Source organism: Myodes glareolus, chromosome 1, assembly GCF_982192425.1.
Source record: "Myodes glareolus chromosome 1, mMyoGla1.1, whole genome shotgun sequence".
NCBI classification, from domain to species: Eukaryota; Metazoa; Chordata; class Mammalia; order Rodentia; family Cricetidae; genus Myodes; species Myodes glareolus.
In genome coordinates this window covers 17,605,707-17,632,599 of record NC_142026.1, presented here as the reverse complement: position 1 = coordinate 17,632,599, position 26,893 = coordinate 17,605,707, and the positions used below count along the sequence as shown (strand labels likewise).

Sequence of the window (26,893 nt, the reverse complement as noted above, 5' to 3'; positions counted from 1 at the left end):
CACCGCGTTGAACACACCATTGGCCCTCTGCTCTGCAAGACCCGCCTCCAACCTTTCGTCCTGCCCCCTAGGCCAAGAATTGGCCACCATGTCTCCACCCACTTTGTTCATTGGTCAAACTGGCTGCGGGTGACAGTAAATGACAGACGGAGGGCCTAGCGCTCCCGGTCTTGCCGAGCCCAGCAGAACAGACTGGGCTTCTGGAATCGCCCGGGTCGCAGTTCCTGCGGTGACACGCGAGGCTGGTAACTGGAATCCTCAGACCCAGACCCAAGCTGGCCGGGGGGTGCCCACAGAGCCCCAAGTGAGCTCGGGGTGCGTAGCGGGGGAAGGGGAGCCGCGGGCGGGCCGGGGGCGCGCAGTCAGAATGTTTTGATAGAGGGCGCGCGCGGTTAGGGGAGCGCGCGTGCGCCGGGGCCGCGCGCCGGGTTGTCCGCTGTTGGGAGCCTAGCCCCCGGCCTGGGGCCGGGCGACCCTGGGGCGCTCTGTGCTCAGGTCTAGGTGGCTGGGTTTGGGGAGGCATCCCAGCCCATCAGGGATATCAGCTGTAGATCTGGCTCGACCCCTCCACCATCCGTAAACACCCCTGAGCACAGGCCCTTCCTGGGGAGATCCATGGGCCCTGGGTCTACACTGACCAGGTGAGTGTTTTTCCTGAGGCACACCGCTTTCACTAACCGAGGGACTCCCTCTGGGACCAAGTCGATCTAAGATCCACCGTCTCCAGAGTCTTCACAGACTGGGAGTATACCATATCCTTGACCCCACCTGGCTCTAGGCACCCAGGGAACCCACTTATTCAACTGGGATCTGAAGTCTACATAGACTGGGAATTTCCCATCCAGAAGCCATGCCTGCCTAGGTCTCTGATGCTAGGGAAGCAGAAGGGATTGTCCAGAAAAATCTTAAGAGAAGACTCTCGTTGGGCTTTTCTGGACTCTGAAAAGCATGTCTGATTTCTGAAGTTGAGGTGGACTAAAGGTAAAACAGTCCCGAAGAGCTGTGTAGACTCTGACCTGTATTGACTCAGTCTCCCCGGGGCCTGAGCATTTAGTTATTCCTGGGTATCCTAGAACTAGATGGATGGTTCTACATAGAACATCCAGGAGAGGTCGGTCACGATTGAGAAGGTGCCTCTTCCACATTGCCATCTCTTAGTGGGGCTTGGGTGGGTGGGAGGGTGAGATTCCTTTGTGTCCCTACTCCCCACCCTTTGAGGCCTGACACCTTTTCCTCCAGCAGCTGTCCAACCAGGGCATCCAGGACTGGCGTGGAGCAGAAGCTGTCCATGGAGCTGGTAGGGCCATGTGCTTATCTTAAACATTTGTTTACAAAAATGTTTCCAGACTGTTAGTTTCTAGAGAGACCTGGGTTTCCAGGAGGGGTGGGGGAGGAAACTTTCTCCTTATTGGACGGAAGATGAAAGATCCACCCCACACCCAAGGGGCAGATTCTGACACAGTAACCACCCAGCAAAGGTTCTGGGAGTGGACAACCAGAATTGAGGGGCCGTCAAGTCCCAAGCTTCCTGGTTTTGGGTTATTATCCCTGCTCTGCTTTTGAGTCAAAGGGGTTAGTGGTAAAGACAAATCCCGAGGATTCATTCTTATTCCTTCTGGCCTGGTGGGCAGGACAGCAAATACACAGTGCCTGAATCTGATACAGGTTCTTTTCTTCTTCACCAATGGCAGGTTAACAAGGTGGACAGGGGGCTGCGGTGATGGCACAGTTTGACACTGAATACCAGCGCCTAGAGGCCTCCTATAGCGATTCACCCCCAGGGGAAGAGGACCTGTTGGTGCATGTGGCTGAGGGAAGCAAATGTGAGTTTAGGGGTGCAACAGCCAGAGCGGGAGCATAGTTGAGAGTTCTTGGAGGAACACTGAAGGGGCAGGGCGGTCAGGGAGTCTGACATCTCTACTCCTGCTTTCACAGCACCTTGGCACCACATCGAGAACCTTGACCTCTTCTTCTCTCGAATATCCTTTGTGTCTCTGGGTTGGAGGTTGGGCACCTTTTAGCCTTTCTCTGAGCTAGGTCCCTGATGGGAAATGGGGATGAGTTCCACTCCAGTCTATAGAAAAGGAAATGAAACTCATTCTGAAATAACGATTGTCTTTTTCGGTTTTTCATGACAAGGCTTTTCTGTCTGTCCCGGAACTTGCTCTGTAAACCAGGCTGGACTCAGAGATCCTCCTGCCTCTGCCTCCCAAATGCTGGAATTAAAGACGTGTGCTACCACCGCCCTGTTGAAATTGTTAAAGTAATTAGCTGGGTGGAGGCTGCATATGCCTTTAATCTCAGAATTTGGTGGGGAGGGGAAAGGCAGAAGCTGCTGCAGCTCTATGAGTTCAAGGCCAGCCTGGTAGCCCACGCCTTTAATTCCAGAATTTGGGAGGCAGAGTCGGGTGGTTCTCTGTGAGTTCAAGGCCAGCCTGGTCTCTAGATCAGGTTTCAGGGCAGCCAACACTATACAGAAACCCTGTCATGAAAGAAAAAAATTATAACGATGCCTCATATTTACAGAGAACTATTTGCACTTGTGTTCATTCATGAAGAACTTTTATAGGATGTTAATTTATAAGAACTTTTCTAATAGGATTGTTAATGGTAATAATGTCTTTTGACTGTCATTCTGTGTTAAATACTTTGAGATATAAGTATGGCCACTATTAATTTGCCACTGTGGACAAGGCTTAAAGAAGTAACTGGTTAACAATCACACTCCAGAAAGTTACAGAGCCAGGACTTCAGCTTGGCACTTGGTGACATCAAAGTCTTGTGTTCTTAAGTGTCTGCTTCCTGGCCATTTGTTCTTAACACTTACACGTTTATAATCTACATCAGAAGAATGGCTTCACGTGTATGCTCATTGGAGAGATTTTTGAACTCATGTAAGTATACAAAGGGATGGGTGCTTGGTAAAAAGATGCTTCTCCCAGTCCTCCCCTCTTGTTGATGCCTGGCCACACCTGCCAGTGCAACTCAATCCTAGGCCCCAAACTCTGCAAACCTTTCCAGCTAAGGACCAGCATGGTATCAAAACTTAGAGCTTTACCTCTTGCATGAAGAGCTTCCCAGATTCTGTGTCTTTCACAAGAACATACTCATTCTCAAGACTGTAGGAGGAAACATGTGGTTCAGTGGGGAGGTTTTAGGAAAGAGCCTGTATCTGTCTGGCTGCACAGTAGCTCTGGTGCAGGGGTAGAGTCTTTTTAGTGGGGGAAAAAGTCTAGTGTTGCAAGAGAAGTTAGGAAGGGAAGGATTTTTGTTTGTTTGTTTAAGATAGGGCTTCTTCAGGTATTCCTGTCTGTTGGGGGACTCCCTAGACTGACCTTGAACTCATAAGTTTGCCAAAGACTCAAGTCACCACACCCAGTGGGATGGGAGTTCCTTTTTTTTTTTTTTTTGCTTTTTTTGTTTGTTTTTGTCTTTCTTAATGATAAGAAAGGAGTTCACTAGCTTGGTGGTGGTAACTCCGCACACCTCCAGTCCCAGCACCTGGGAGGTAGAGGCTGGTGGATCTCTCAGCTCAAGGTCAGCCTGGTCTACAAAGCAAGTTCCTGGACAGCCAGGACTGTTACACCAAGAAACCCTGTTGTGGAAAACCACACACACACACACACACGTCAAAGGCTAGAGACCATAGGCCATAATCAGAAAACCTCTGAAAATCAAGTCCACTGATGTTGGCAGATTATCATGATGTGAAGGAAAGCTTGGTATTTCTGTGGAACCTGAGCCTAAGAGTAAAATACAGTAGCAGCCATTTGTGCCTAAAAGGTCTTCTGAGATTGAGCAGTAGACAGAGCCCACTAGGAATCCTCTGGCCCCTTTCCTTTCCCGTCTTAAGTGGTTCCCAGGCTCATTGCTTGCTCTACGCTATTTCACCAGCACCTCCCTAACTCTGGGCCTGCATCCTTTCTTTTCACCTTCCCAGGCAGTTCCTCTTTGTGGTTGCCTTCACCACCTTCCTGGTTAGTTGTGTGGACTACGACATCCTATTTGCCAACAAGATGGTGAACCACAGTCTTCACCCTACCGAGCCCGTCAAGGTCACTCTGCCAGATGCCTTTTTGCCTGCCCAAGTCTGTAGTTCCAGGTAAAGATGAAGGCCCTGAAACACTGCTAATGAGCAGAGAACAGAGCGGCGTGTGAGGTGGCAACTCACACGTCAGAATATGTCGCTAAGGCTCTAGCCTCAGGACCCTACTTCCCTTTCTTTTTTCCTTACCAGGATTCAGGAAAATGGCTCACTTATCACCATCCTGGTCATTGCGGGTGTCTTCTGGATCCACCGGCTTATCAAGTTCATCTATAATATCTGCTGCTACTGGGAGATCCACTCCTTCTACCTGCATGCTCTGCGTATCCCCATGGTAAGACCAGAAGTTGAGCCATTAGCAGCATAGCCTAAGATATCTTGCATCACATGTTCATAGCTGTCACTCTGGTAGGAGTGGTAGTCAGCATTCTGCTGATGGGAGAAAATATCTAAGATGGTCAGCATATAAAGACAAAGGACTGATTTTTGCTGCATTTGGTTGGTTCCATTTCTTTGGTACCGAAGTGAGGCAGTATATCATGACAAGAGCACATGCCAGAAAGCCTGTTCACTTCATGGCAGCCAGGAAGTAAAGAGGAAGGCAGGAAGGGGCAGGATCCAAAGTCCCCATTACCTCATCCAAGAACAGTCCCCACAACCTAATGTAATCCCTCTAGCTGTACCTCTTAAGCATCCTACCACTTGCTATTAGCACCTCTTCCTGGGGACTAAACCCTTAACACATGGGCCTTTGAAGGGCATTCCAGATCTGAACTAGAACAGCAGGTCCGGTAACATCTCCTGTGCTGTCTCTTCTTGTCCACCCTACCCTGCAGTCGGCCCTTCCATATTGCACGTGGCAGGAAGTGCAGGCCCGGATTGTGCAGACACAGAAAGAGCATCAGATCTGCATCCACAAGCGTGAGCTGACCGAGTTGGACATCTACCATCGCATCCTTCGCTTCCAGAATTACATGGTGGCGCTGGTGAACAAATCCCTTCTGCCCCTGCGCTTCCGCCTGCCTGGCCTTGGAGAGGTTGTCTTTTTTACCCGTGGCCTCAAGTACAACTTTGAGCTGATCCTCTTCTGGGGACCTGGCTCTCTGTTTCTCAATGAATGGAGCCTCAAGGCTGAGTACAAACGGGGGGGACAACGACTGGAGCTGGCCCAGCGCCTCAGCAACCGCATCTTGTGGATCGGCATCGCCAACTTCCTGCTGTGTCCCCTCATCCTCATCTGGCAGATCCTCTATGCCTTCTTCAGCTATGCCGAGGTGTTGAAGAGAGAGCCCGGGGCCTTGGGAGCACGTTGCTGGTCCCTGTATGGCCGTTGTTACCTCCGCCACTTCAATGAGCTGGAACATGAGCTGCAATCCCGCCTCAACCGTGGCTACAAGCCCGCCTCCAAGTACATGAATTGCTTCTTGTCACCGCTGCTGACCCTGCTGGCCAAGAACGGTGCCTTCTTCGCTGGCTCTATCCTGGCTGTGCTCATCGCTCTCACCATCTACGATGAAGATGTGTTGGCTGTGGAACATGTCCTCACTACCGTCACACTTCTAGGAGTCACGGTGACCGTGTGCAGGTGTGCCGGAGCACTGGGTGGGAATAAGCGGGCCAGCATTCCGGGAAAGGCTTCTGTCTTAGCATGAACTTGATCCCATCAGGTCCTTCATCCCAGACCAGCACATGGTATTCTGCCCTGAGCAGCTGCTCCGAGTGATCCTCGCGCATATCCACTACATGCCTGACCACTGGCAGGGTAATGCCCACCGCTCGCAGACCCGGGACGAGTTTGCCCAGCTCTTCCAGTACAAGGCAGTGAGTGGAGTTGGAGTTAGGGCCTGCTAGAGACTGACTGGTGCCTTGGTGATAAGGGCCGGGCTGTCTCCTCCGGCTTGCTTGTAACCTCGGTCCCCTCCCTTCTAGGTGTTCATCCTGGAGGAGTTGCTGAGTCCCATTGTCACGCCCCTCATTCTCATTTTCTGCTTGCGCCCACGGGCCCTGGAGATTATAGACTTCTTCCGCAACTTCACAGTGGAGGTTGTCGGCGTTGGAGACACCTGTTCCTTTGCTCAGATGGATGTTCGCCAGCATGGTCATCCTCAGGTACTGGGGAGGTCAGGGCGGATGGTCAGGGACGATGTTGGCACGTAATCACCTTGGGAAAACTGCAGAAGCTATCCTTTCAGAGCCAGCAAATGACAAAAAGGTAGCCCTGCCTACAGGCATCCTTGCGCCAGGTGCACAGTGGTCACTGGGAATCTGACTGGATTCCAGCCTTGATTTGAACCAGCAACCATGCTCCCTTGAGAAAAGTGCACTACAAATGACTGACCCAGTGTGTGGACATCGGGGTTTCTGGACCGATGACCATGCACTGTGGTCACCATCCTCTGGGGCCAAGGCCTCTTCCCAGCGGGGATGGTATAGGAAGAGTTGCTGCGAGCACTCAGGCCTGCTCTTACTGCCGTCTTCCCTGCACAGTGGCTGTCTGGAGGGCAGACCGAGGCCTCGGTGTACCAACAGGCTGAGGACGGGAAGACCGAGTTGTCGCTCATGCACTTCGCCATCACCAATCCTGGCTGGCAGCCACCTCGTGAGAGCACCGCTTTCCTGGGCTTCCTCAAGGAGCAGGTTCAGCGAGATGGAGCAGCTGCTGGCCTTGCCCAAGGTGGTCTGCTCCCTGAGAATGCCCTTTTCACGTCCATTCAGTCCTTACAGTCTGAGTCCGAGGTGTGTATCTAGGGCCTGGGTGATGGTGGGCACAGTGCTCTCCAGTGAGGGGAATAAGCACGGGACACGGGGTGACAGGGTGGAAGGTTTCCCCTTTCTGTTCAGTCTGGACTGCTGGGTCATGAGGTTCAGGACATTAGAAGCCTCGCCCTGCCCTGAGAATTCTGCTCACTCCTTTTGTTCATAGCCCCTGAGTCTTATTGCAAATGTGGTAGCTGGCTCATCCTGCCGGGGACCCCCACTGCCCAGAGACCTGCAGGGCTCCAGGCACAGGGCTGAAGTCGCTTCTGCCCTCCGCTCCTTCTCCCCTCTGCAACCTGGACAGGCCCCCCAAGGCCGGGTTCCCAGCACCATGACAGGCTCTGGGTGAGTGGAGTTGGGTCGCGATGGGGAAGCATAGCAGTAGCCCACCAAAACGTGTGTAGATCTTGAAAATACTGATTGCTGTCTGTCTGTGCTGGGAGGAACAGAGTGGACGCCAGGACAGCCAGCTCCGGGAGCAGTGTGTGGGAGGGACAGCTGCAGAGCCTGGTGCTGTCAGAATACGCGTCCACCGAGATGAGCCTTCATGCCCTCTATGTGCACCAGGTGGGTGGCCAGCTGAGCAGACAGTCCCTGTCTCTCAACTGCTCTGTAGTCTCCATTTTCACATGTGTGCTTGATGGCATCATTAGCCAGTAGTGTGCTCCTGTTTCCTGGAGTCCTCTCTCTCTCTTCCTCTTTCCAAGACTTTCTAATGGTTCTCAGTAACAGCCTCCTGTCTGTGATGTACTGAGGGCTAGACTCGGCTCTGAACACACCAGGCAAGCCGTACTGTTCTGAGAGTCATTTTCACTCAGTACCTAGACTAGTTTTGAACTTGTGACCTTCCTTCCATAGCCTCCTAAGTTGCTGGGGTTACAGGCCTGTGCCTCCAGACCCAGCTCCTCCTCCTTAATCCTCTCCTTCCCTTCCTTTCTCTTCTCCTCCCCTCCCTTTTATTACTGACTTTTTAAAACAGTCTGACTATTGACTATGTAGACCAGGCTGGCCTCGTTCTTCTTGTCCTAATTTTTCTTGTTCTGTTTTTTTTTTCTCCATAGCATCTGGTGCTATCTAACATCAGTTTTTGCTTTTATTTAATAGTTTATGATGAGTTTTCTCTCATAACCACCACTACTGGTGTACAAGCCCCACAAGGACTGGTAATTCTGTTCCGAGTACCCAAGACAGTACCTGGCACTTAGACACTTTGTTAACTTGTTCTTTAACCAAAGAGTGGGTAAAATGAGGGCTGGGGGTATATTCATTTAATAGAGTGCTTACCTAGCATGTGCACAGCTGGGAGTTTCATCCCCAGCACTACCTAAATATCTGAAATCCCAGGGGAGATAAAAGTCAGGAGGACCAGAAATTCAAGGTCATTCTCAATGACACATTGAGTTCAGGGTCAACCTGAGCTACTCAAGACACTTTATAAAGCATCACACCTCTGTTGTACACTGCTCACATCTTGTATGCTGTATATGTAAGATTCTAGGTGAGGGTTGTGAGTGGGAATGGGAGATACTGCGGTGGGTATGGCTGTTTCAGATAGAACCCCTCCTGTCCTCAACTAATCCCCTGCCCCCCCCCCCCCCCCCCCGCTTCTCCAGCTCCACAAGCAGCAGACCCAGGCTGAGCCCGAGCGGCATGTGTGGCACCGCCGGGAAAGTGATGAGAGTGGAGAGAGTGCCCCTGAAGATGGGGGAGAGGGTGCCCGGGCCCCCCAACCTATCCCCCGGTCTGCCAGCTATCCCTGTGCTACGCCCCGGCCTGGAGCACCCGAGACCGCCGCCTTGCATGGGGGCTTCCAGAGGCGCTACGGGGGCATCACAGGTATCCGACTGGGGGAATAGAAGCAAAGAGGCTTCCAGGAAGGGTGGTTCTTCAGAAAGAGAAAAAGACCAAAGGGATGGGGTCCAAGGAGACAAATCCTCCAAATAGTCCCCAGAACCTTCACATTGTTCTTTGTGTTCTTGCTTCTCTCTACAGATCCTGGCACAGTGCCCCGGGCTCCCTCTCACTTCTCTAGGCTGCCCCTGGGAGGATGGGCAGAAGATGGACAGTCAGCATCAAGACATCCAGAGCCCGTGCCAGAGGAGGGCTCGGAGGATGAGCTACCCCCTCAAGTGCACAAGGTAGGGCTCTGAGGCCAAGAACAGCTGCCAGCAGCAGTAACTTCTAGAGTGAAGTGCACATAATGTTGTCCCCTCCCCTTCAAAAGGCACTTTCTTGAGGCTGGAGAGATGGCTCAGTGGTTAAGAACACTGGGTGCTCTTTCAGCAGCATCATGGTGACTCACAACTGTCTGTCACCCCAGTCTCCACAGGCACTGCACATAGGTGATCCACAGACTCACACGCAGACAAAATACCCATAGACAAATAAATTTTGTAAAAATTTTTCTTCCTTTTTACCTTTTGAAATTCAAGACTTAATCCCCCAGGCTTCCAGCTTTTTCTTTCCCTTATTTCTAGACTTCTGTAGGACAAGAAAATAGCTGAAGACTGTCTACCACCGTCATTTTCTCTCTACAGGTATAGACAAGGCAGAAGAGGTCCCCACGCTCCAAGATGGAGGCAACAGCTGCCCTCCAACCATCTGCCTGCCATAAGAGGGCTTCTCTGAGTGTTGCCTGGCCCCACGTGTGTGGTGTTTGTGTGTCCCTGCCTGGCCAAGGGAGGTGCCAACACTGGGCTTGCCATGGCCCAAGAAGAATTTGAGACCTGGAGACTAGGGGTACACAAGACTCTGGCCTCAACCCCAGGACTCCCTTGGCTCAGTGTGGTGCTAGAAACTGGTCCCCAGCCCGCTCCCAGTACTGCCATCTTTGCATCCACCCCTGCAAGTCTCCGGAGGGCTTCCTACCACAGAAGCTGCCAAGCAGAAGAACTTGTGCCAACTGTGGAGTGGGGAGTCAGGGCCTGGATCCTCCACCCCTGCAGCCCAGCCCCCATCTGGAATACCTGAGCAGCTCAGGCTGTGGCCCTTACCTCACCCCCATCCTCATCCAGTGCTACAGCCAGCTCACCTCTCCTATTCCCTGCACATCACGGGCATGTGTGTGCTGCTTGCTCCTCTTCTGTTCGCTTGCCCCCTTCTGTTCGGCTTTTGCTTTTTGTTCAGGTGAGAGCCGTAGCTCTCAACTCCCCTCACACTTATCTTTTGACACTAAATTGCAGGAACAGGATGAATCTTCAACTTTTAGGATGGGCACTTGGGAGTTTGAGGCTTTCCTGGGCCCCACTGCTGCTTACTGTACTCCTCCCACCTGCACAAGGGGACTGGCAGGGCAGGATTGTGACCTCAGTCATCTATATCCCAGCAGGAGAGCTCTGCCCTGCAATCCTCACTTCCCTAAAGGAGAGTGAAGGGGGAGGGGGACGGACTCACCCTAGCCAAGGGCTTTGACATTGCACGCTGGGATTCAGCACCTACCCTTCCCCTACATCCTTCCCCAGCTCTGCTCGACTGTGGAAGGTAAACTATGCCGAAAGTGGTGGACTCTGCTGTCCCAGTCAGCAGCAGGACAGGGTGGGAAACCCTATTCAGCTTGATAACCCTTAATAAAGAAGGGACTTTGAGAGGGTTGTGGCTTCTTTTTCTCATGCAACAGCTGGGTGGGATCTTCGGACTGTAAAGAGCCTTGGCTGGGAGACTCCGGAAACGAGAAGGGCTGTTTCCAGCGTATTTTCAGTTGCTTGTTGATGTATGAGGTTCTGGGTTCCATCTCTAGCACCGAAGAAAACCAAGTCCTCCTGTTGGGTCATGCTTGAAACCCAGTACGGGATGGCTAGGACAAGGGAACCGACGCGCGCGTTCGAGACCAGCTGGGCTACGGTGTGCTAGCTATTAAAGGGCGGGGTGGGTGGACAATTCTGTGGAGGTCAAGGTCCTCAGTCGGACTCGAGGTCAGATTTCCCGCCCTGAACACGTGACCCACCCAGCTCTCAGCCCATCTTTCTGCGTTCCTCACGCTTGGCCAATGGGAACCCTGGCTAGAGCTGGTGGGCGGGGCCTTTGCCGTAAAGGGCACAACATTTTTTTTGTGCGGTGACTCTGGGCCGGAGGGTCCCAGCTGCTAGCGAGTGGGACTCGCCAAGGACGGCGTACGTGGCCTGCGTGAGTGTGCGTGGTGGCGGCGCGTGCGCGAACAGAGTGGGCAGTGTGGCAAGTCCACGTGCGGTTCTCCCCGCGACCCCAGCGGCGTAGCTACATGTCCCAAGACACGCTGGCCTCCGCGGCCCTCACGGAGTGGTCAGCCCGACTCCCTGAAACTGCAGTGACCTCAAGTTCGGCCAGCAGCCACACATCGCCATGGTGACTGTGGGCAACTACTGCGAGGCCGAAGGGCCGGTGGGTCCGGCTTGGACTCAGAATGGCTTGAGTCCCTGCTTCTTCTTCACACTCGTGCCCTCGACACTCATTACTCTGGGGGCTCTGGCCTTGGTGCTGGTTCTGCCCTGCAGGCGTCGGGAGGTGCCTGCGGGCACAGAGGAACTGTTTTGGGCGGCTGGCCCTCGGGTGGCTCCCTACGCGCTGCAGCTGTTTCTGGCCACACTTCAGGTGGCACTGCCCCTGGCCGGCCTGGCTGGCCGAGTGGGCACTGCACGGGGGATCCGCTTGCCTGGCTACCTATTGCTGTCGTCTGTGCTGGAGAGTATGGCCAGCGCCTGTGGCTTGTGGCTGCTCGTGGTGGAACGGCGCCAGGCACGGCAGAGTCTAGCAATGGGCGTCTGGATGAAGTTCAGGCATAGCTCGGGTCTCCTGCTCCTTTGGACCGTGGCATTTGCCGCCGAGAACTTGGCCTTGGTATCCTGGAACAGCCCACAGTGGTGGTGGGGCAGGGCAGATCTTGGCCAGCAGGTGAGGGGCCACATGGGGAGGAGGAGAAGCACTTATGTTTGACAAGTATTGTTTCTGGACCTACTGGCTCCGTGCTTTAGCATGACTCTTAAGAAAAAAATGGAGTGTCTGCTGGTGGCTGGAAGCTGATAGGCAGCTGGTGGGAATTGCTAGCATTGAATGGGGTGTGTCTGTGCTGAGTCACTGTGGGTTTTTTTTTTTTTTAAACCTGTTGCTAGGCCCCTGGGAAGCTTCTGAGTGTTAAAAGAAGCAATACAACGGGGTTTACATTCTGGTTTACACCTGTGCTCTGTTTCATTCTAGGTTCAATTTGGCCTGTGGGTCCTGCGATATGTGGTCTCGGGAGGACTGTTTACACTGGGACTCTGGGCCCCTGGACTTCGCCCCCAGTCATACACCCTACGGGTTCATGAGGAAGACCAAGATGTAGAAAGAAACCAGGTATGCCAAGTTTGGTGGCCCATGCCTTTAATCCCAGAGAAGGATCTTTGCGTTAAAGGCCAGCCTGGTCTACAAAGTGAGTTCTCCCTGTATTGAAAAAACAAACAAACAAACAAACAAAACAAAACAAAAGAAAGAATGAAAATTAGGTAATTTTTTCAATCAGGCATGTATCTTTGTGTCTGTGCTGAAGGTAGAATACGGTACCTTGTAAATGTTTAATTTTATTTCCTCCCATCATCCCTGAATGAAATGGGCACAGCAAAGAAACCAGACAGCCTCTCCGTGGGTAGAAAAGCAAAAGTTTGTTCAACTCCCAAGGCTGTCTCTGGGGAAAGTAGAGAGAAGCGACAGGGTATGTGTGAGAGGATGCCAGTCTCCAGGGTTACTGGAGACCTGGAAGGAAGGGAGACTAAGTTAGGGCGGGGCTTGTGAATAGGGCGGAGCCTAGAGGCTAGCATTGCCGTGCTAATAAGCACTTGCGCCTGTGAACTGTGGGCCCATCGATTATTTCCTGAGAATATACCGGGGCAAGTATACTTTATTTCTGACCCTCCCCCCCGTGTGTCGTCTTCCTAGGTCCAATCCACAGACCGGGTATCCACCTGGAAAGACCTTGGCAGGAAGCTTCGCCTACTGAGTAGCTACTTATGGCCTCGGGGGAGTCCAGCATTACAGCTGATAGTGCTCATCTGCCTGGGGCTCATGGGGCTGGACCGAGCACTCAATGTCTTGGTTCCCATCTTCTACAGGGACATTGGTGAGAGGGTGGAAGGGTATGTTCATCTTAGTGGCTGGGTTGGCCCTTAGCTAGGACGGGAGCTGGGTGGTCAGAACCTCGGGCAGTTTTGCCTTCGAGAGTTGTTGGAAGTGAACCCTGATACCTTTAATCCACAGTAAACTTACTGACTTCGAAGGCTCCTTGGAGTTCCCTGGCCTGGACTGTTACCATCTATGTTTTCCTCAAGTTCCTCCAGGGGGGTGGCACTGGCAGTACAGGTATGAGGGACTCTGTCCTGACCCTGGACCTCTAGCATTTGGTGTTGGGCTGTTGTTTCTCATCCCCGCCCCCAAGACCTACTGAGGCTTCCCTGGTTTCCACAGGTTTTGTGAGCAACCTCCGAACTTTCCTGTGGATCCGGGTGCAGCAGTTCACATCCCGTGGTGTGGAACTGCGCCTCTTTTCCCACCTGCATGAGCTCTCGCTGCGCTGGCACCTGGGCCGGCGCACGGGGGAGGTGCTTCGGGTTGTGGACCGGGGCACGTCCAGTGTCACAGGACTGCTCAGGTGCGACACCAGTGGGAAGAGTGTGTGGGAGGGGGAGCTGGGAAGACCCAGTTTGAGCGCCTTGCTCCTCCTACCTTCCTTTGTCTCCGGTCTTTTTGGCAAATTACAGGAAGAAGTATTGTGTCAAGTAACTCAAATAATATAGACTGCTCATGTGGTGCCACACGCCTATAATCCCAGTACTTGAGAGTTAGAAGCAGGAGGGTTAGGAGTTCAAGGCTAACCTCAGCTACATGAGTTTGAGCCTATCTTGGATGATTTAGGATTCTGTCTCAAGAAACAAAAGTGGGGGCTGGAGAGAAGGCTCAACAGTTAAAAACACCTACTGCTTTAGAGAACCTGAATTCAGTTCCTAGCACCACTTGCCTCAGGCAGCTCACAACTGCCTGTTACTCTACCTCCAGGAGATCCCGCACCATCTTCTGGCCTTCCCATACCTCCCATACCTATCAAACATATGCACATAATTTAAAAAGAGATGAAAATATAGATAGAACAAACCTTAAGAATGCCATTCATTTTTCAAGTTCCCCTACTATGTTTAGTATGTTAAGCTATGCTTTTGTATTTTGCTTTAAATCTCTGAAGACTCAGAACTAAGGTGGCACTGTTATTTTAAACCAAAAGATACCATAACATAGGTTCTTTCTCAAAATTGCTTTAGCAAAACCTTGTTTTCTTTCTTCCTTCCTTCCTTCTTTTCTCTCTCCCTCGCTTCCTTTCTTTCATTTGTTCTTTGAAGACAGGGTTTCTCTGTGTAGCCCTGGCTGTCCTAAAACTCCCTTTGTAGACCAGGCTGGAGATCTGCTTGCTTCTGCCTCCTGAGTGCTAGGATTGAAGGATTGTGTGCCTCCATGCCCAGCTGAGATTCCTTTTCTTCGTTTTCATCCATGCACAAAGATCTCTCTTATTTGTAATTGATAGAGGTTTTTTTTTTTGGTTGTTGTTTTGGATTTTTATTTGTTGGTGTGTGTGTGTGTGTGTGTGTGTGTGTGTGAGAGAGAGAGAGAGAGAGAGAGAGAGAGAGAGAGAGAGAGAGAGAGATACAATACTGAAGACTGAACCACCTATAACCTGGCATATGCTAGGGAAACACTCTGTCCATATCCCCAGCCCTATCTTTACCCAGGCAGGCTAGCCTTAAACTCTTAGTCTTCCTGCCTTAATCTGTAGAGGACTAGATTTACAGGTCTTTGCCACCAGACCGTATTAGCCATCTAGCTACCTCTTGAAAGGTAGTTAGATTTTTTTTGCTGTTGAAAATGAAACACTACACTAAGATAAGTTCATAGAGATAAGATTGATGGGTCTATCTAAATCCTCAAACCTTTTCCTCACTTGACTTACTCTTCTAGCTACCTAGTGTTCAACATCATCCCCACCTTGGCTGACATCATTATTGGCATCATCTACTTCAGCATGTTCTTCAATGCCTGGTTTGGCCTCATTGTGTTCCTGTGCATGAGCCTTTACCTCAGTGAGTGCTGCCTGGGAAACTGTCTCCCTGAGCTGTGTAGGGTGTTCCTTGGTCATGAACCCTATCCCCACTCACCTTAAGGACTGGCAGGCTTGATTAGGCTCTGTTCACTCCTGGTACAATGGGAAGGTCTACCCCCCTGTTGAGGTTGAATCTTAGTTCAACCTAGATGAAAACCAGGGAAAGGCATGAATATGTCACAGAATGTGGGTCCTCACTGTGTGACCGGTCAGGGAAAAACTCTGTAGCACAATGCATCTTCTTTTCAAGTACTCATCAGAAGCATTTTCTACATGAAACTTTACAAGACTACGAAGATACCTTGCATGCAACTCCTTTCCTTGGTGAAGAGCTCTCTCTGGGTCTGGGTCCCTGGGTGCTGGCATAGGTTTGATAGGTGTGGCACAGAGCATGGACATTTATATTTGGTCTCAGCTGTTGGGGATGATGTCTTGTCCTTCCTCCCCCCCTCCCGCCCCGTCATCCTCCTCTAGTACTGACTATTGTGGTCACTGAATGGAGAGCCAAGTTTCGCCGAAGCATGAACACACAGGAAAATATCACCAGGGCACGAGCAGTGGACTCTCTGCTAAACTTTGAGACGGTAACAGAAGCCCCAAGATGGTGGTGGGAAGCAAGGAGAGGTGGGGGAGCATGTCTGGGACCATAAAATGATAAAGGATCTGGAGGGGATATTAGAAATTGGGAAGAATACCAGGTGGTGGTGGCAGACACCTTTAATCCCAGCACTCAGGAGGCAGAGGCAGGTGGATCACCGTGAGTCCAAGGCCAGTCTGGTCTACAGAGTAAGTTCCAGGATAGCCAGGACTACACAGAGAAGCCTTGCCTCGAAAAGCCAAGAAATAAAAATAAAATAAAATTAGATACTGGGGAGAAAGGATCAGGACTCTGGAGGAAATGATCCCACAATTCTGTGCTATGTGAATCCCCCAGGTGAAGTACTACAATGCTGAGGGTTATGAAGTAGAACGCTATCGAGAGGCCATCATCAAGTATCAGGTGAGGATACTCATTACCAGGGCAGAGAAGAGTGAAATCCAGAGGTAAAGTTGAAGGTGTTTAGACCCAGATTGGGATTTGGTGGTGGATGTCCTACATGCCGTTTCTTCCTTCTGTTTTTGTTTGTTTGTTTGTTTGTTGTCCCTAGAGTTTGGAGTGGAAGTCAAATGCTTCTCTGGTTGTACTGAATCAGACCCAGAACATGGTGATTGGGCTTGGGCTCCTTGCTGGCTCCTTGCTTTGTGCATACTTTGTCAGTGAGCAGAAGCTGCAGGTGAGGCAGATTCATGAGAGCAAAGGTATAGGACAAAGAGGGGCCCCATGGGCCATGTGTGAGCCACTAGGCTCCTGGATGGGATATAGACAAAGTGACTGCAGGCTCCCTGTGACATACTTGCTTCTCTGGGTCTCTTACAGGTTGGGGACTTTGTGCTCTTTGGCACTTACATCACTCAACTGTACATGCCTCTCAACTGGTTTGGCACCTACTACAGGTAACCTGACCTCTGTCCCTCGTCTGCTCAGGGTGCACTGCTCCTTCTCAGTTCTTGAGGGAGCCCCAGCCTTCATTCTTTTTGCAGGATGATCCAGACTAACTTCATTGACATGGAGAACATGTTTGACTTGCTGAAAGAAGAAACAGAAGTGAGTGGGGGGGGGGGTAAGATAGGACAGGGGACCAGTTCTTGTGTCTGGGAATCCCAGGCCAGTGATGATAGCACATGTTGGCTGTGTTCTTCAGGTGAAGGATCTTCCTGGAGCAGGGCCCCTTCATTTTCATAAGGGTCAGATTGAGTTTGAAAATGTACACTTCAGCTACGCCGATGGGTGAGCCCTGTCTTTTTTTTCTTTCCCCCTTATCTACTTGTACACCGCCTTCCTGCCTTTATCCTGCTCTGAACCCCAGCTTTGCAATCCACCAATGCAGTATAGGGGGCAGAGAGCTCCTAGACAGAAGAGGGTAAGGATCATCAGTAGCTCTGGGAATGAGAATCTGTCTACTAGTGTATGATTCAATAGATCCACCACTGAATCCGCCATTCTTTCTTGCAGACGAGAGACCTTGCAGGATGTGTCCTTCACTGTGATGCCTGGACAGACAGTGGCTCTGGTGAGGGGAGAGCTAGCTACTTGACCCGAATTCCTTGATTTCATTCAGTACCGATGATAGTTCATCATGACCCAGACTAGGCATTCAGAGCCTGGTTGTTAACAGGCAACAACATTGAATGTAGCAGCCTTCCTGGATCTTGGTGGCCTTTTAAAGAGGGAGCCTTAAAAGTCAGAGGACCTGAGAATTTTCTTCCCGTGTTTCCAATGTAACAGGTGGGGCCATCTGGGGCAGGAAAGAGCACAATTTTACGCCTGCTATTTCGCTTCTATGACATCAACTCTGGCTGCATCCGCATAGATGGACAGGACATTTCACAGGTGAGGTTGCCTTGGAGAAGACTGATCTCGGGATAAATGGAAGAACAGCAAGGGGTAGAAATGCAGAAAAGCTAGGCCTTGTGTGGTCTGATGGTGCTAGTCTGTGATCCCAGGATCCTGGGATGTGATCCCAGGATGGGATCCGAGGATAGCTCGGTCAAGCTCTGCCAGAGCTACAAAGGAGTTCAAGGCCAGCCTGAGTAACTTACCCAGACCCTGTCTTCAAGTGAAAGGGGGGTAGGGGGGTTGGTGCTTAGTAACCTAGCCAAGGCCCCCAAACCTACTCACTAGACCTCCAAAAATATAAGAACCTGGGCCTTCTTAAGTGCCATGTGACCAACAGGCACCCAGGGAAGTCATCACAAGGGCAGTGTGCCACCTGAGGTCTGCATGTGAAGAAGCAGAAGCCATGTTTTCTGTTCATGATTGGGGAGGATTAGGAGAGATTGTGTGATTTGCCCACCCAGCTAGGATGTGTGGTAGCCATGGTGGGACTCTTTCCCTAGACAGCTTATCCCCAGTGACAGGACAGGGTATTTTTGGTCTTTTGGTCTCAGGTGACACAGATCTCTCTCCGGTCTCACATTGGAGTTGTGCCCCAAGACACTGTCCTCTTCAACGACACCATTGCCAACAATATCCGCTATGGTCGTGTCACAGCTGGGGACAGGGAGGTGGAAGCTGCTGCGCAGGCTGCAGGCATTCATGACGCCATCCTGGCTTTCCCCGAAGGTGAGGTCTTCCTCTCTACCCAGTGAAATCCTGTTAATCCCTCAAATTTAGCTCCCCCTTTCTTTCCGTAGAAACCAAGGGTATTTACATGTGACACGAGGGAGGTACTTATATCCACAGGGTACGAGACACAGGTGGGCGAGCGGGGACTGAAGCTAAGTGGTGGTGAAAAGCAGCGAGTGGCCATTGCCCGCACCATTCTTAAGGCTCCAGACATCATTCTGCTGGATGAGGTGAGGCCCCAACACTTGTCTGTCATCCTCCCATCTATGCCTAAGCCACTTCCTGAGCAGTTCCCTACTTTGCCAAGGTATCACCAGTACATTTTTACCAAAATCCTATGCAGCAGTTCATGAACCCCCAAACTGTCCTTGAGACCTCCACCAGACACCTACATCCTCCTCTCCTTGGTTCTCTGGGTAGCATAACCATCTCACCCACACTCTTTCCGTAGGCGACATCAGCACTGGATACATCTAATGAGAGAGCCATCCAGGCCTCTCTGGCCAAAGTCTGCACCAACCGCACCACTGTTGTGGTAGCGCACAGGTACAGGACTGCAGGGCTCGGGTGACTGGCACTGTGGACCACTGTGGATGGGGGTAGTAGGTAACTGATGTCTGACCTCACAGGCTCTCAACTGTGGTCAATGCTGACCAAATTCTTGTCATCAAGGACGGCCGCATCATAGAGAGAGGAAGGTGAGCCATGGATGAACAGGGTGGAGGCTCCTGGAGGGCGTCTCTCGTTTACTTCCTCTGTTCTCTTTGAGATTGGGGTGAAAACCATGGGTGGGGCTTACGCTTGCTTTATCATCCCAGGCACGAAGCTCTGTTATCCCGAGGTGGCGTGTATGCTGAGATGTGGCAGCTGCAGCAGCAAGGACAAGAAACTGTCTCTGAAGACTCGAAACCTCAGGATACAGAATAGTGACAAAAGTGACCTCTTCCCTTCCAAAAGCTAACTCAGGAGAAAAAGATGCGTTCCCTCTCTGTGGCCTATTTCATCCTGCTATAGGAGTTTGGTGCTCACTATTGTAAGGGGAAGGGGCCTTCCAGAAAGCACGGTAAGGAAATAAATGGACTGCGCAAGGATGGCTGTGGCTTGGTTTGTGTGGGTGATCACTAGGCCTGCACCCCTGAGTTGAATGAGCATTCCTGACAACACTGGTTATTCTGGGTTGGAGGGGAAAAGAAACACACAGACATATTACTAACTGCCAGCGTCTTTACTCTCCCAGGCCTCGCTCTGTCCACTACATGTGGCAGCCAGGGGCTGGGGGGGAGGGAAGGACAACATAATGAAGGGTCTGGGGATGGAGTCTACCAAGGTCCCAGACAGAATGGTTTCCTGGCCACCCTTTCTGCAGCAGCAGGGCTAGCAAAGTCTGAAAGGCTTGGCCGCACAAACTTCTTTCCCAGGCTCCATGGAGTGTCCTCCATGTCACTCCTGCTTGTCTCTGCAATCCGGATTTCTCTGTGCTTCCTTTCCCTGGGTACCCTGGAGATGTGAGGGCCACAGTCCTCAGGTGAGCCTCCCTCCCCAAGCCCAGGACCCTAGCACAGGCTGCAGTTGGACGGCTTCAAGCTACGGCTCTGCGCCTGGAGCAAGGAGAGGAGAGGAGGAGACAGTGTAAAGTTCAGACAGGAAAGGGCAGGCCCCGTGTCAGGGCTCAGCATGAGCTGGCATCACTGGAGGGAAGCAAAGAAATCAACCATGCCAATCCTCTCCACAGCTGGGAGGGAGCAACCCTAACTTCTCACCCCCAACACAGGACCCCTTCTCCCCAGTCCTCATACCTGCTGCTGTTGGTATTCTGCCTCACTGGCTGACAGTGCCTGTGCTAGTGCCAAGTCTTCTTCCTCCTGAGAACTGAGAAGGGAAGAGCTTAAGTTTACAACAGTAATACCTAGGATCTGAGATTTAATCTGTTCAGTTTCATGGTGTTGGTTTCAGTACCTCGTGAGTGAGATCTCAATCTATAACAGGGTTTGGATATTAACGTTGTTGCCATTGGTAGAGAGAAAATCAAGGCCTTTGGGGATATTTCATCTAATCTGGAAACCAAGTTTTTAGCTAGTGTAGTGGGTTGGAGTGGTCCCACCTCCATCCTTCCAAACAGATCTTGCCCTCATTCAGAGTAGGTACCTTGGGACCTGGGGTTTAGCTTCTGCGAGGGACAGCTCCAGGGCACGTTGCAGAGCCTCATCCTCACTCTGCAAAGGGAGAAAAAAACACCAGTTTCCTTGGACTTCACGCAGATTTACTTCTGTCTATCCATCCTTTTCCTGACTCACCATGCCGTTCTGCAAAGTAATCACTGGAGGGGATGTCCGGGGTGGAAACTGGGATGTGGCTCTACGGCAGACATTATCAGACTGTGGTTAGATATATAAAGAGGGTAAAAGGAGGAGAGAAGAAACAGGTGGACCTACCTGCTGGGAGAGGAAGAGGAAGGTAAGGTCCGACTTGGACTGGGGACAGTGCTTGTGGAAGCCAGACCTTGTGCTCTGGAGATAGCAGCAAGCCTGTGGGAAGAAGACATTCTAACACCTCCCAGGATGAGCTCTGGAAGTCAAGAGGGTAGTTCCTCTAAGCACTCTACAAAACCATATACTTTGAAAAGGAGTTAAATTGGGTCTAATTTTGTATGTAGTCTATAATTTCACCTACCTGGAAGGCTCAAACAGGAAAACTGAAAACTGTATAGGGCAGAGTGAGTTCAATGACAGCCTGGGAAACTTAGTGGACTCTTGCTTGTCTCAAAGGAATAAAAAGAGCCTGAAGTAATGTATGCTATAATTTAGAACTTGACGTCTGCGGCAGGAGGATGGCCACAAGTCTGAAGCCAGCTTGGGCTAAAAAGTGAAACCTCCCAAACAGCACAGGGCCAAGGCTCAGTGGTAGAGTCCTTGCCTGGTGTGTGCAGTGCAAGCGTGTAGGCTCAATCCAGAAACAAAAAGGGGAAAAGCAGAAAGAAAGATTCCTTTGGTCAAGGCAGACATGGCTGAAGCAAAGCAAGCAGAGTACTTGGCAATTACCCTGCCCGGCTGGTCAGATGACCCTCGCCAGAGCAATCATGGTCCAGTGGGTGACGGTGCTTGATGCAGAAGTTTCGGCCACATTGGTCACAGGTCAGTTTCATCATCTCCCTCTGCCGGCAGCCAGAACGTTCACACCTATTGGTGAAGATCTGAGACAAAGCAGCGTTTGTTATTTATGAAACTCTTTTTCTCCTTTAGCTCCATGAAGCTAGCCTATAGGTTTGCAGACATCGGTATTCGAAGCTGGGGTGTCTATCACTAATCCCTATATTAATTATTTACCTTGCGTTTTTGCTGTGCAGGATCAGAGCGGCAGTCTCTGTCAATGTGCTCTCCCACTGCCCGGTCAGGAGGCTCCCCTCTGGCCACCGGCACAGGCACATTACAGAGGGGGCACACAGGTACTTGGATATCCTATAGTCAAGGGGCAGGAGTCAGTCTGACAGCCAACCTACCTCTTAAAGAACCTGAATATACCACTCACAAATACACTAGAAAACAAAAGTTTCCCAGTACCAAGGTTTAGAAACAAAACAACTAAGAGTGGAAATAAAAGGTAGACAGATGCCTGAAAGCATCTGCTCTCCTCTCCTTACAACCACACGCTTTCACCCTCACGACCGCCCCCTCACCTTTTGGTAAGCTGATCCACAGTGATGCTGGGCGTAGGCCACATGGTCTGCACAGAAGATGCCGGAGCAGGCATCGCACTTGAGTGGCAAAAAATCTACAAGAATGGGTCGGATTGCAAGTTCAAAGGTAAACTAACCTGACTGTCCTTTCCCCTAGCTAAAGGTTGCTACTCTGGTAGGAAAAACTCCGCCCTATTAGATGCACACCGCAACCCTTCCACAGTTCACGATCTCTTTAACCACGCCCCCTAGCCTCCGCCCCCAACTTCGAGCCCCGCCCTCCGGGCATTGCCAGCTCCAGGGGCCCACCCTCCCCGCCCCACCTGCAGTCCCCAGCCCCAGCCGCCCGGCCCCGCCCCCCGCGCGCTCCGCCCCTCACCCAAGCGCTGACAGCTCGGCTCGGAACAGTGAGCCCCGAGGTCCGGAAACTCCATCGCCGAAGCGTGCGGAGCCTGCCGCGGGGAAGAAGCGAGCGCTGAGCGTGCCGAGGACTGCCGCTCCGGGTCCGGTCCGCAACCCAGTAACTCCGGGGGGCTCCCCGCCCCGCCCCTTCCTCTCCCCCGCCCAGCACAGGTTACCGTAGCCTGGGCGCCTGCCGGCCCGCAGCCCCTACTCCTCCCGAGGGCGCGCGCGCACTGACGTCATCGCGTTGGGCGGGCCGGTTCCGGGCGGCAGTGAGTTGCTGGCGGAGAATCCCAGAAGAGTTGAGACACGCCTGGAATCAGGCGTCCATGGTGGTGGTGTAACTCCGAGAAGAGTTTTTACTTAGGTATGAGCGAAATGATCAGTGAAGGCGAAGATGGGCGTATCGGTGAACAAGGGTGGTTTGGAGACAGTTCTGTCTTTGGTCTGTTCCTCACTGCGTTCCTTTTCCCTGGCCATTTCTCAAGCCCATCGCAAGTGACAGCTACTGTGTTTCTCTGTGGTGCGGATTCCTCTCCAGGTTTTAGGTTTGATGTCCATCCTTTAAGACATCTCTGGCCCTTGTCAGACCTAGTCACACCTGCTTTGTCATCGCCTTCCTTCCATTCCAGCTCATTGAAATCAGCTGGTCACCAGACTGGCGGACTGGCTTGGTAGATAACGAACGCCTTTAATCTCAACACTTGGAAGGCAGATAGATGCAGGTGAATCTCTGTGAGTTTGATGCCACAACTTCAGAGAGCCACCGTCTGACTTACGAGACAGAAATATTAAAATATGAGGTCATGGACCAGGTCTACCTCATTTTGTGTTGAGTCCCAGCACCTAACTACCTGGAATCCAGTGGTTTCAGATGTCCTATGAAGCCTAATCACCTACAAAGCTAGTTTAAAGTAGATTCCTGGGTCCTAGAACTTCTGATTCAGTGGGAAGCTCCTGAAGGAATGTTAATACAGATTTCATTTTCATTTTGAAAAACATTAGCCTAGTACATTCTCAGTGTTTCTGGAATGCTTTTGGAATGAAGTGTGGAAGTCATAAAACTAGTAACCACCCTTAGAAACCACAGACTAGGACGTTCCTTGTTCTTTTGCTTCTCACATGGCTTCTCCTACTTGGGAGAAGCCCATAGGCGTAGACATGGAAACAGGTAAACAGGTGAAATAAAGACAGTTTGTCCCTCTCAACCTTTCCCTCGTCTTCCAACTTTGGTGTTCATTGTGTCTATTTCTTGGACCCTCACAGCTCTAAGGCCAGTAGAAATTAAGACTGTTTTTCCTGGCTACCTCAGGCAGAAGCCCTATTCTCAGCTCTCACTGTACCCAATCACCATGACTTGGGTCATCTCCCAACCCATGTGCCCCCCCCACCTTTATGCTTGTTGATTGAGCTCGAGAGGTCTTACAAAAATGCCCTGAGACCGGCATACTGAGGCTAGGCAAGCCACTATGGTTCACAGGAACTGTCTGCTTCAAGAAAAGCTGAATTTAGAAATGGGCAGGTATGACATAGGGCATCTGGAGCACCTGCTACATATGGTCAATCAGATTCCTGTTTAGAATCAAGGTCGAAAGAATCAGTGTTCATAATAAAGTTGGTCTGTAACATATAACCTATGAGATGACTGTCTGCCATATTGCCACACTGGAACCCAGCTCCACAGAAAGGCAAGATCTTGCAGCTCACACCAAGGATTTAAGTCATTATCTGACTCTTATCTCCTCTGAGTCTCCAGCCCCCAGCAAAGCTACTGCTGCTAATGGCTATTACTTTATTGGTTTCACCTCTCTCTCTCTCTCTCACTCTCTCCCTCTCCCTCCCTCCCTCCCTCCCTCCTTCTCTGTATTTTCCTTTGTTCCTGTCTTGCAGTGTGTGTCTGATGGTACACATGCCTTGTGGAAGTCAGAGCAAGGTGCCAGATGTCACCTTCTTTTGCTGTCTGCCTATAGTCTTGAGATAGGGTCTGTCACAGAACCCTTTCAGCTAGGCAGACTTGCTGGCCAACAAACTTGGGATCTGTGTCTCTGTCCGCCTTCCAATGCTGTGATTATAGGCACTTGTAGAGAGAGGTGGGGAGGAGAAGTCACAGCACAAGTGTAGAGGTCAGAGGACAAACTGGGGGAGTCAGTTCTCTCCTCCCACCATATGGATCCTTGGGCTAAAACTCAAGTGTTTAGGCTGAGCAGTGTCTTTACCCATGGAGTCATCTCATTGCACCCCATCCTGATGTGGGATTCCCCTCTGTGTGCTGTGATTATGTTTTATTACCATTGGTTAATAAAGAAGTTTCTTTGGCCTATAGCAGGGCAGAATAGAGCTAGGTGGAAAAACTAAACTGAATGTAGAGAGACAGTAGGTGAAGTCAAGGAGACACCATGTAGCTGCTGAAGGAGAAAGACACTGTCTACCCTACCGGTAGGTTACAGTCTCATGGTGATACATAGATTAATAGAAATGGGTTAGGGCTAGAAAGATGATTCTGAGGTTAAGAGCACTGGCTGTTCTTTCAGGGGTCCTGAGTTCAATTTCCAGCAACCATATGGTGGCTCACAACCATCTGTAATGAGAACTGGTGCCCTCTTCTCATGTGCAAGCATACAGGCAGGCAGAACACTGTATAAAAAATAAATAAATCTTTAAAAACCTAAATTAGGCTGGGGGGTGGTGGCGCACACCTTTAATTCCAGCACTCGGGAGGCAGAGGCAGGGGAATCCCTGTGAGTTCGAAGCTAGCCTGGTCTACAAGAGCTAGTTCTAGGACACAGGGAAACCCTGTCTCAAACAAATAAGCAAATAAATAAATATAAAAAATAGAAACCTAAAATAAAAAAGAAATGGGTTAATTTAAGATGTAAGAGCTAGCTAGAAATATGCCTGAGCTGTCAGCCAAGCAGTGTTGTAATTAATATAGTTTTTTGGGTCTGGGCAGCCAGGAAACTAAAGTACACTCTTCACTTACACCATTGACCCACCCCTGCTTTTCTGTCCAGGTTTTTTTCTTTATATGTGTATGTGTGAGTGTATTCTGTAACCAGAGACTGCTCCTTCATTTCCCAACTGCCCAGACCAAAAATTATATATATATATATATATATATATATATATATATATATATAATACACACACACATACAACAAGCTCAGGCATTTTCCTGGCTAGCTCTTATACCTTAAATTAACCCGTTTCTATTAATCTATGAATTGCTAGGAGGCTGTGGCCTACCAGTAAGGTTTCCTGGCGTCTTCCTCCTTTGGCAGCTACATGGCATCTTTCCGACTCCACCTCCTCTTACTCTCGATCTCTGTTCAGATTTCCCACCTGGCTTTATTCTGCTAAGCCACTGCTGAAACAACTTCTTTATTAATCAATGGCAATAAAACATATTCACAGCATCCAGATATGGATCCCACTTTAGTATTCCATGTGTGTGCAGGTGCCTTTGGAGGCCAGAAGAATTTGTTAGACCCTGTAGTTAAGAGTTACATGTAGTTATGAGTCACTCAGTTTGGGTGCTGGGGTTGTAATTCTGGATCCTCTAGAAGAACATCAAGTACTTGTAACCTAGTAGCCATTTTTGCAACCTCCACTCTTCAGGGGATTTTTGCTTATTTTTTTTATTTATTTATTTTTTCTTTTGAAACAGGCTTTCTCTGTAGCTTTGGAGTGTGTACTGGAACTCGCTCCGTAGACCAGGCTGGCCTCAAACTCACAGAGACCCTCCTGTCTCTGCCTCCCAAGTGCTAGGATTAAAAGTGTGCACTCCCACTGCTCAGCATAATAATTTAAAGACGGGTTTTCAGAGGATAAACCAGCCTGACCTTGATCTTTCTGAGATTCTCCTGCCTCTGCCTTCCTCATACTGGAAAGGTGTAAGCCACCATGCCTTTTTTCTTTCTTTTCTTTTCTCTCTGTTTAACAACCCTAGCTGTCCTGGAGCTAGCTCTGTAGACCAGGCTGGCTTCACACTCACAGAGATACCCGCCTCCCCACCTCCCTAGTGCTGGGATTAAAGCCTTGTGACACCACTGCCCAGTACTAGGCCTTTTAAAATTCCTTTTGTTTTGTAATAGATGCTTTTGTTCGTGTTAGTTTGAGCAGCTGTTTAAGGCTTTGTCAAAAATTTCTGGTCCTTGCCTTTAGTCCCAGCACTTGGGAAGCAGAGACAGGCGGATCTCTGTGGGTTCAAGACCAACCTGGCCTACAGAGCCTGTTCTTGGACAGGCTCCAAAGCTACAGAGAAACCCTGTCTCAAAAAAAAAATCTGACATGTGAAATATCTATGTCTAAGATAGAAGTCCTCTGACGTCTTCATTTTTAGCTAAAGAGCAGAAAAGAGAGAACACGGACCAGTGAGTTGGCTCAGCCAATGATGGCACTTACTGCTGCCAAGCTTGATGATTGAATTCAATCCTCAGGACCCACTTGCTAGAAGGAGAGAGCAGAGTCTGAAGAGCTGTCCTCTGCCCTCCACATGTGTGCTGTAGCACCAGTGTGTGCAGAACACAACACTACACTGGAAAAAATGTAAAAAAAAAAATTAGTTAAACAAAAAAAGACATAAAGTCAGGCCTGGGGGCACACAATCCCAGCACTCAAAAGGCAGAGGCAGACGGATCTCTGAGTCTAAGGCCAGCCTGGTCTATAAATCAAGTTCTAGGACAGCCAAGATTGTTACACAGAGAAATCATGTCTGGAAAGAAAAAGACATAGTAGCTGGGAAATGGGTTAAACTGCTAC

General features: G+C 50.5%; 3 protein-coding genes across 13 annotated transcripts; 2 read left to right on the top strand and 1 right to left on the bottom strand.

Annotated features, from left to right (window-relative positions):
* Positions 1 to 110: 110 nt before the first annotated feature.
* Atg9a (autophagy related 9A) lies at positions 111 to 10,386 on the top strand. 8 transcript variants are annotated; one of them, XM_048458820.3, is made up of 16 exons: positions 111 to 304; positions 1,243 to 1,297; positions 1,692 to 1,823; positions 1,936 to 1,979; positions 2,830 to 2,894; positions 3,941 to 4,102; positions 4,238 to 4,379; positions 4,882 to 5,630; positions 5,713 to 5,866; positions 5,975 to 6,154; positions 6,533 to 6,781; positions 6,969 to 7,147; positions 7,252 to 7,369; positions 8,416 to 8,638; positions 8,795 to 8,940; positions 9,340 to 10,386. In XM_048458820.3, the coding sequence occupies exons 3-16, from the start codon at positions 1,721 to 1,723 to the stop codon at positions 9,343 to 9,345; spliced, it is 2,520 nt and encodes an 839-aa protein (XP_048314777.1). In that variant the 5' UTR covers positions 111 to 304; positions 1,243 to 1,297; positions 1,692 to 1,720; the 3' UTR covers positions 9,346 to 10,386. The 8 variants fall into 8 exon arrangements, with proteins under 8 accessions (XP_048314777.1, XP_048314778.1, XP_048314780.1 ...); XM_048458821.3 differs by having other exon boundaries at positions 1,240 to 1,297; XM_048458823.3 differs by having other exon boundaries at positions 111 to 315.
* Positions 10,387 to 10,842: 456 nt separating this feature from the next.
* On the top strand, positions 10,843 to 19,151 carry Abcb6 (ATP binding cassette subfamily B member 6 (LAN blood group)). The gene is made up of 19 exons (XM_048458819.3): positions 10,843 to 11,668; positions 11,972 to 12,109; positions 12,689 to 12,869; positions 13,007 to 13,108; positions 13,214 to 13,397; positions 14,753 to 14,874; positions 15,369 to 15,478; positions 15,829 to 15,894; positions 16,043 to 16,168; positions 16,312 to 16,388; positions 16,476 to 16,539; positions 16,637 to 16,722; positions 16,948 to 17,005; positions 17,221 to 17,325; positions 17,883 to 18,057; positions 18,178 to 18,290; positions 18,512 to 18,606; positions 18,690 to 18,758; positions 18,879 to 19,151. The coding sequence occupies exons 1-19, from the start codon at positions 11,120 to 11,122 to the stop codon at positions 18,985 to 18,987; spliced, it is 2,529 nt and encodes an 842-aa protein (XP_048314776.1). The 5' UTR covers positions 10,843 to 11,119; the 3' UTR covers positions 18,988 to 19,151.
* A 119-nt stretch (positions 19,152 to 19,270) lies between these two features.
* On the bottom strand, positions 19,271 to 22,400 carry Zfand2b (zinc finger AN1-type containing 2B). Of its 4 annotated transcripts, XM_048458837.3 has the most exons (10): positions 22,312 to 22,400; positions 22,113 to 22,185; positions 21,734 to 21,828; positions 21,384 to 21,515; positions 21,099 to 21,250; positions 20,493 to 20,585; positions 20,355 to 20,415; positions 20,206 to 20,273; positions 19,857 to 19,929; positions 19,271 to 19,557 (listed from the first exon to the last, which is right to left on the bottom strand). In XM_048458837.3, exons 2-10 carry the CDS (start codon positions 22,165 to 22,167, stop codon positions 19,501 to 19,503), a joined length of 786 nt encoding a protein of 261 aa, XP_048314794.2. In that variant the 5' UTR covers positions 22,168 to 22,185; positions 22,312 to 22,400; the 3' UTR covers positions 19,271 to 19,500. The 4 variants fall into 4 exon arrangements, with proteins under 4 accessions (XP_048314794.2, XP_048314795.2, XP_048314796.2 ...); XM_048458838.3 differs by lacking the exon at positions 22,312 to 22,400 and having other exon boundaries at positions 22,113 to 22,292; XM_048458839.3 differs by lacking the exon at positions 22,312 to 22,400 and having other exon boundaries at positions 19,473 to 19,658; positions 22,113 to 22,291.
* Positions 22,401 to 26,893: the final 4,493 nt, after the last annotated feature.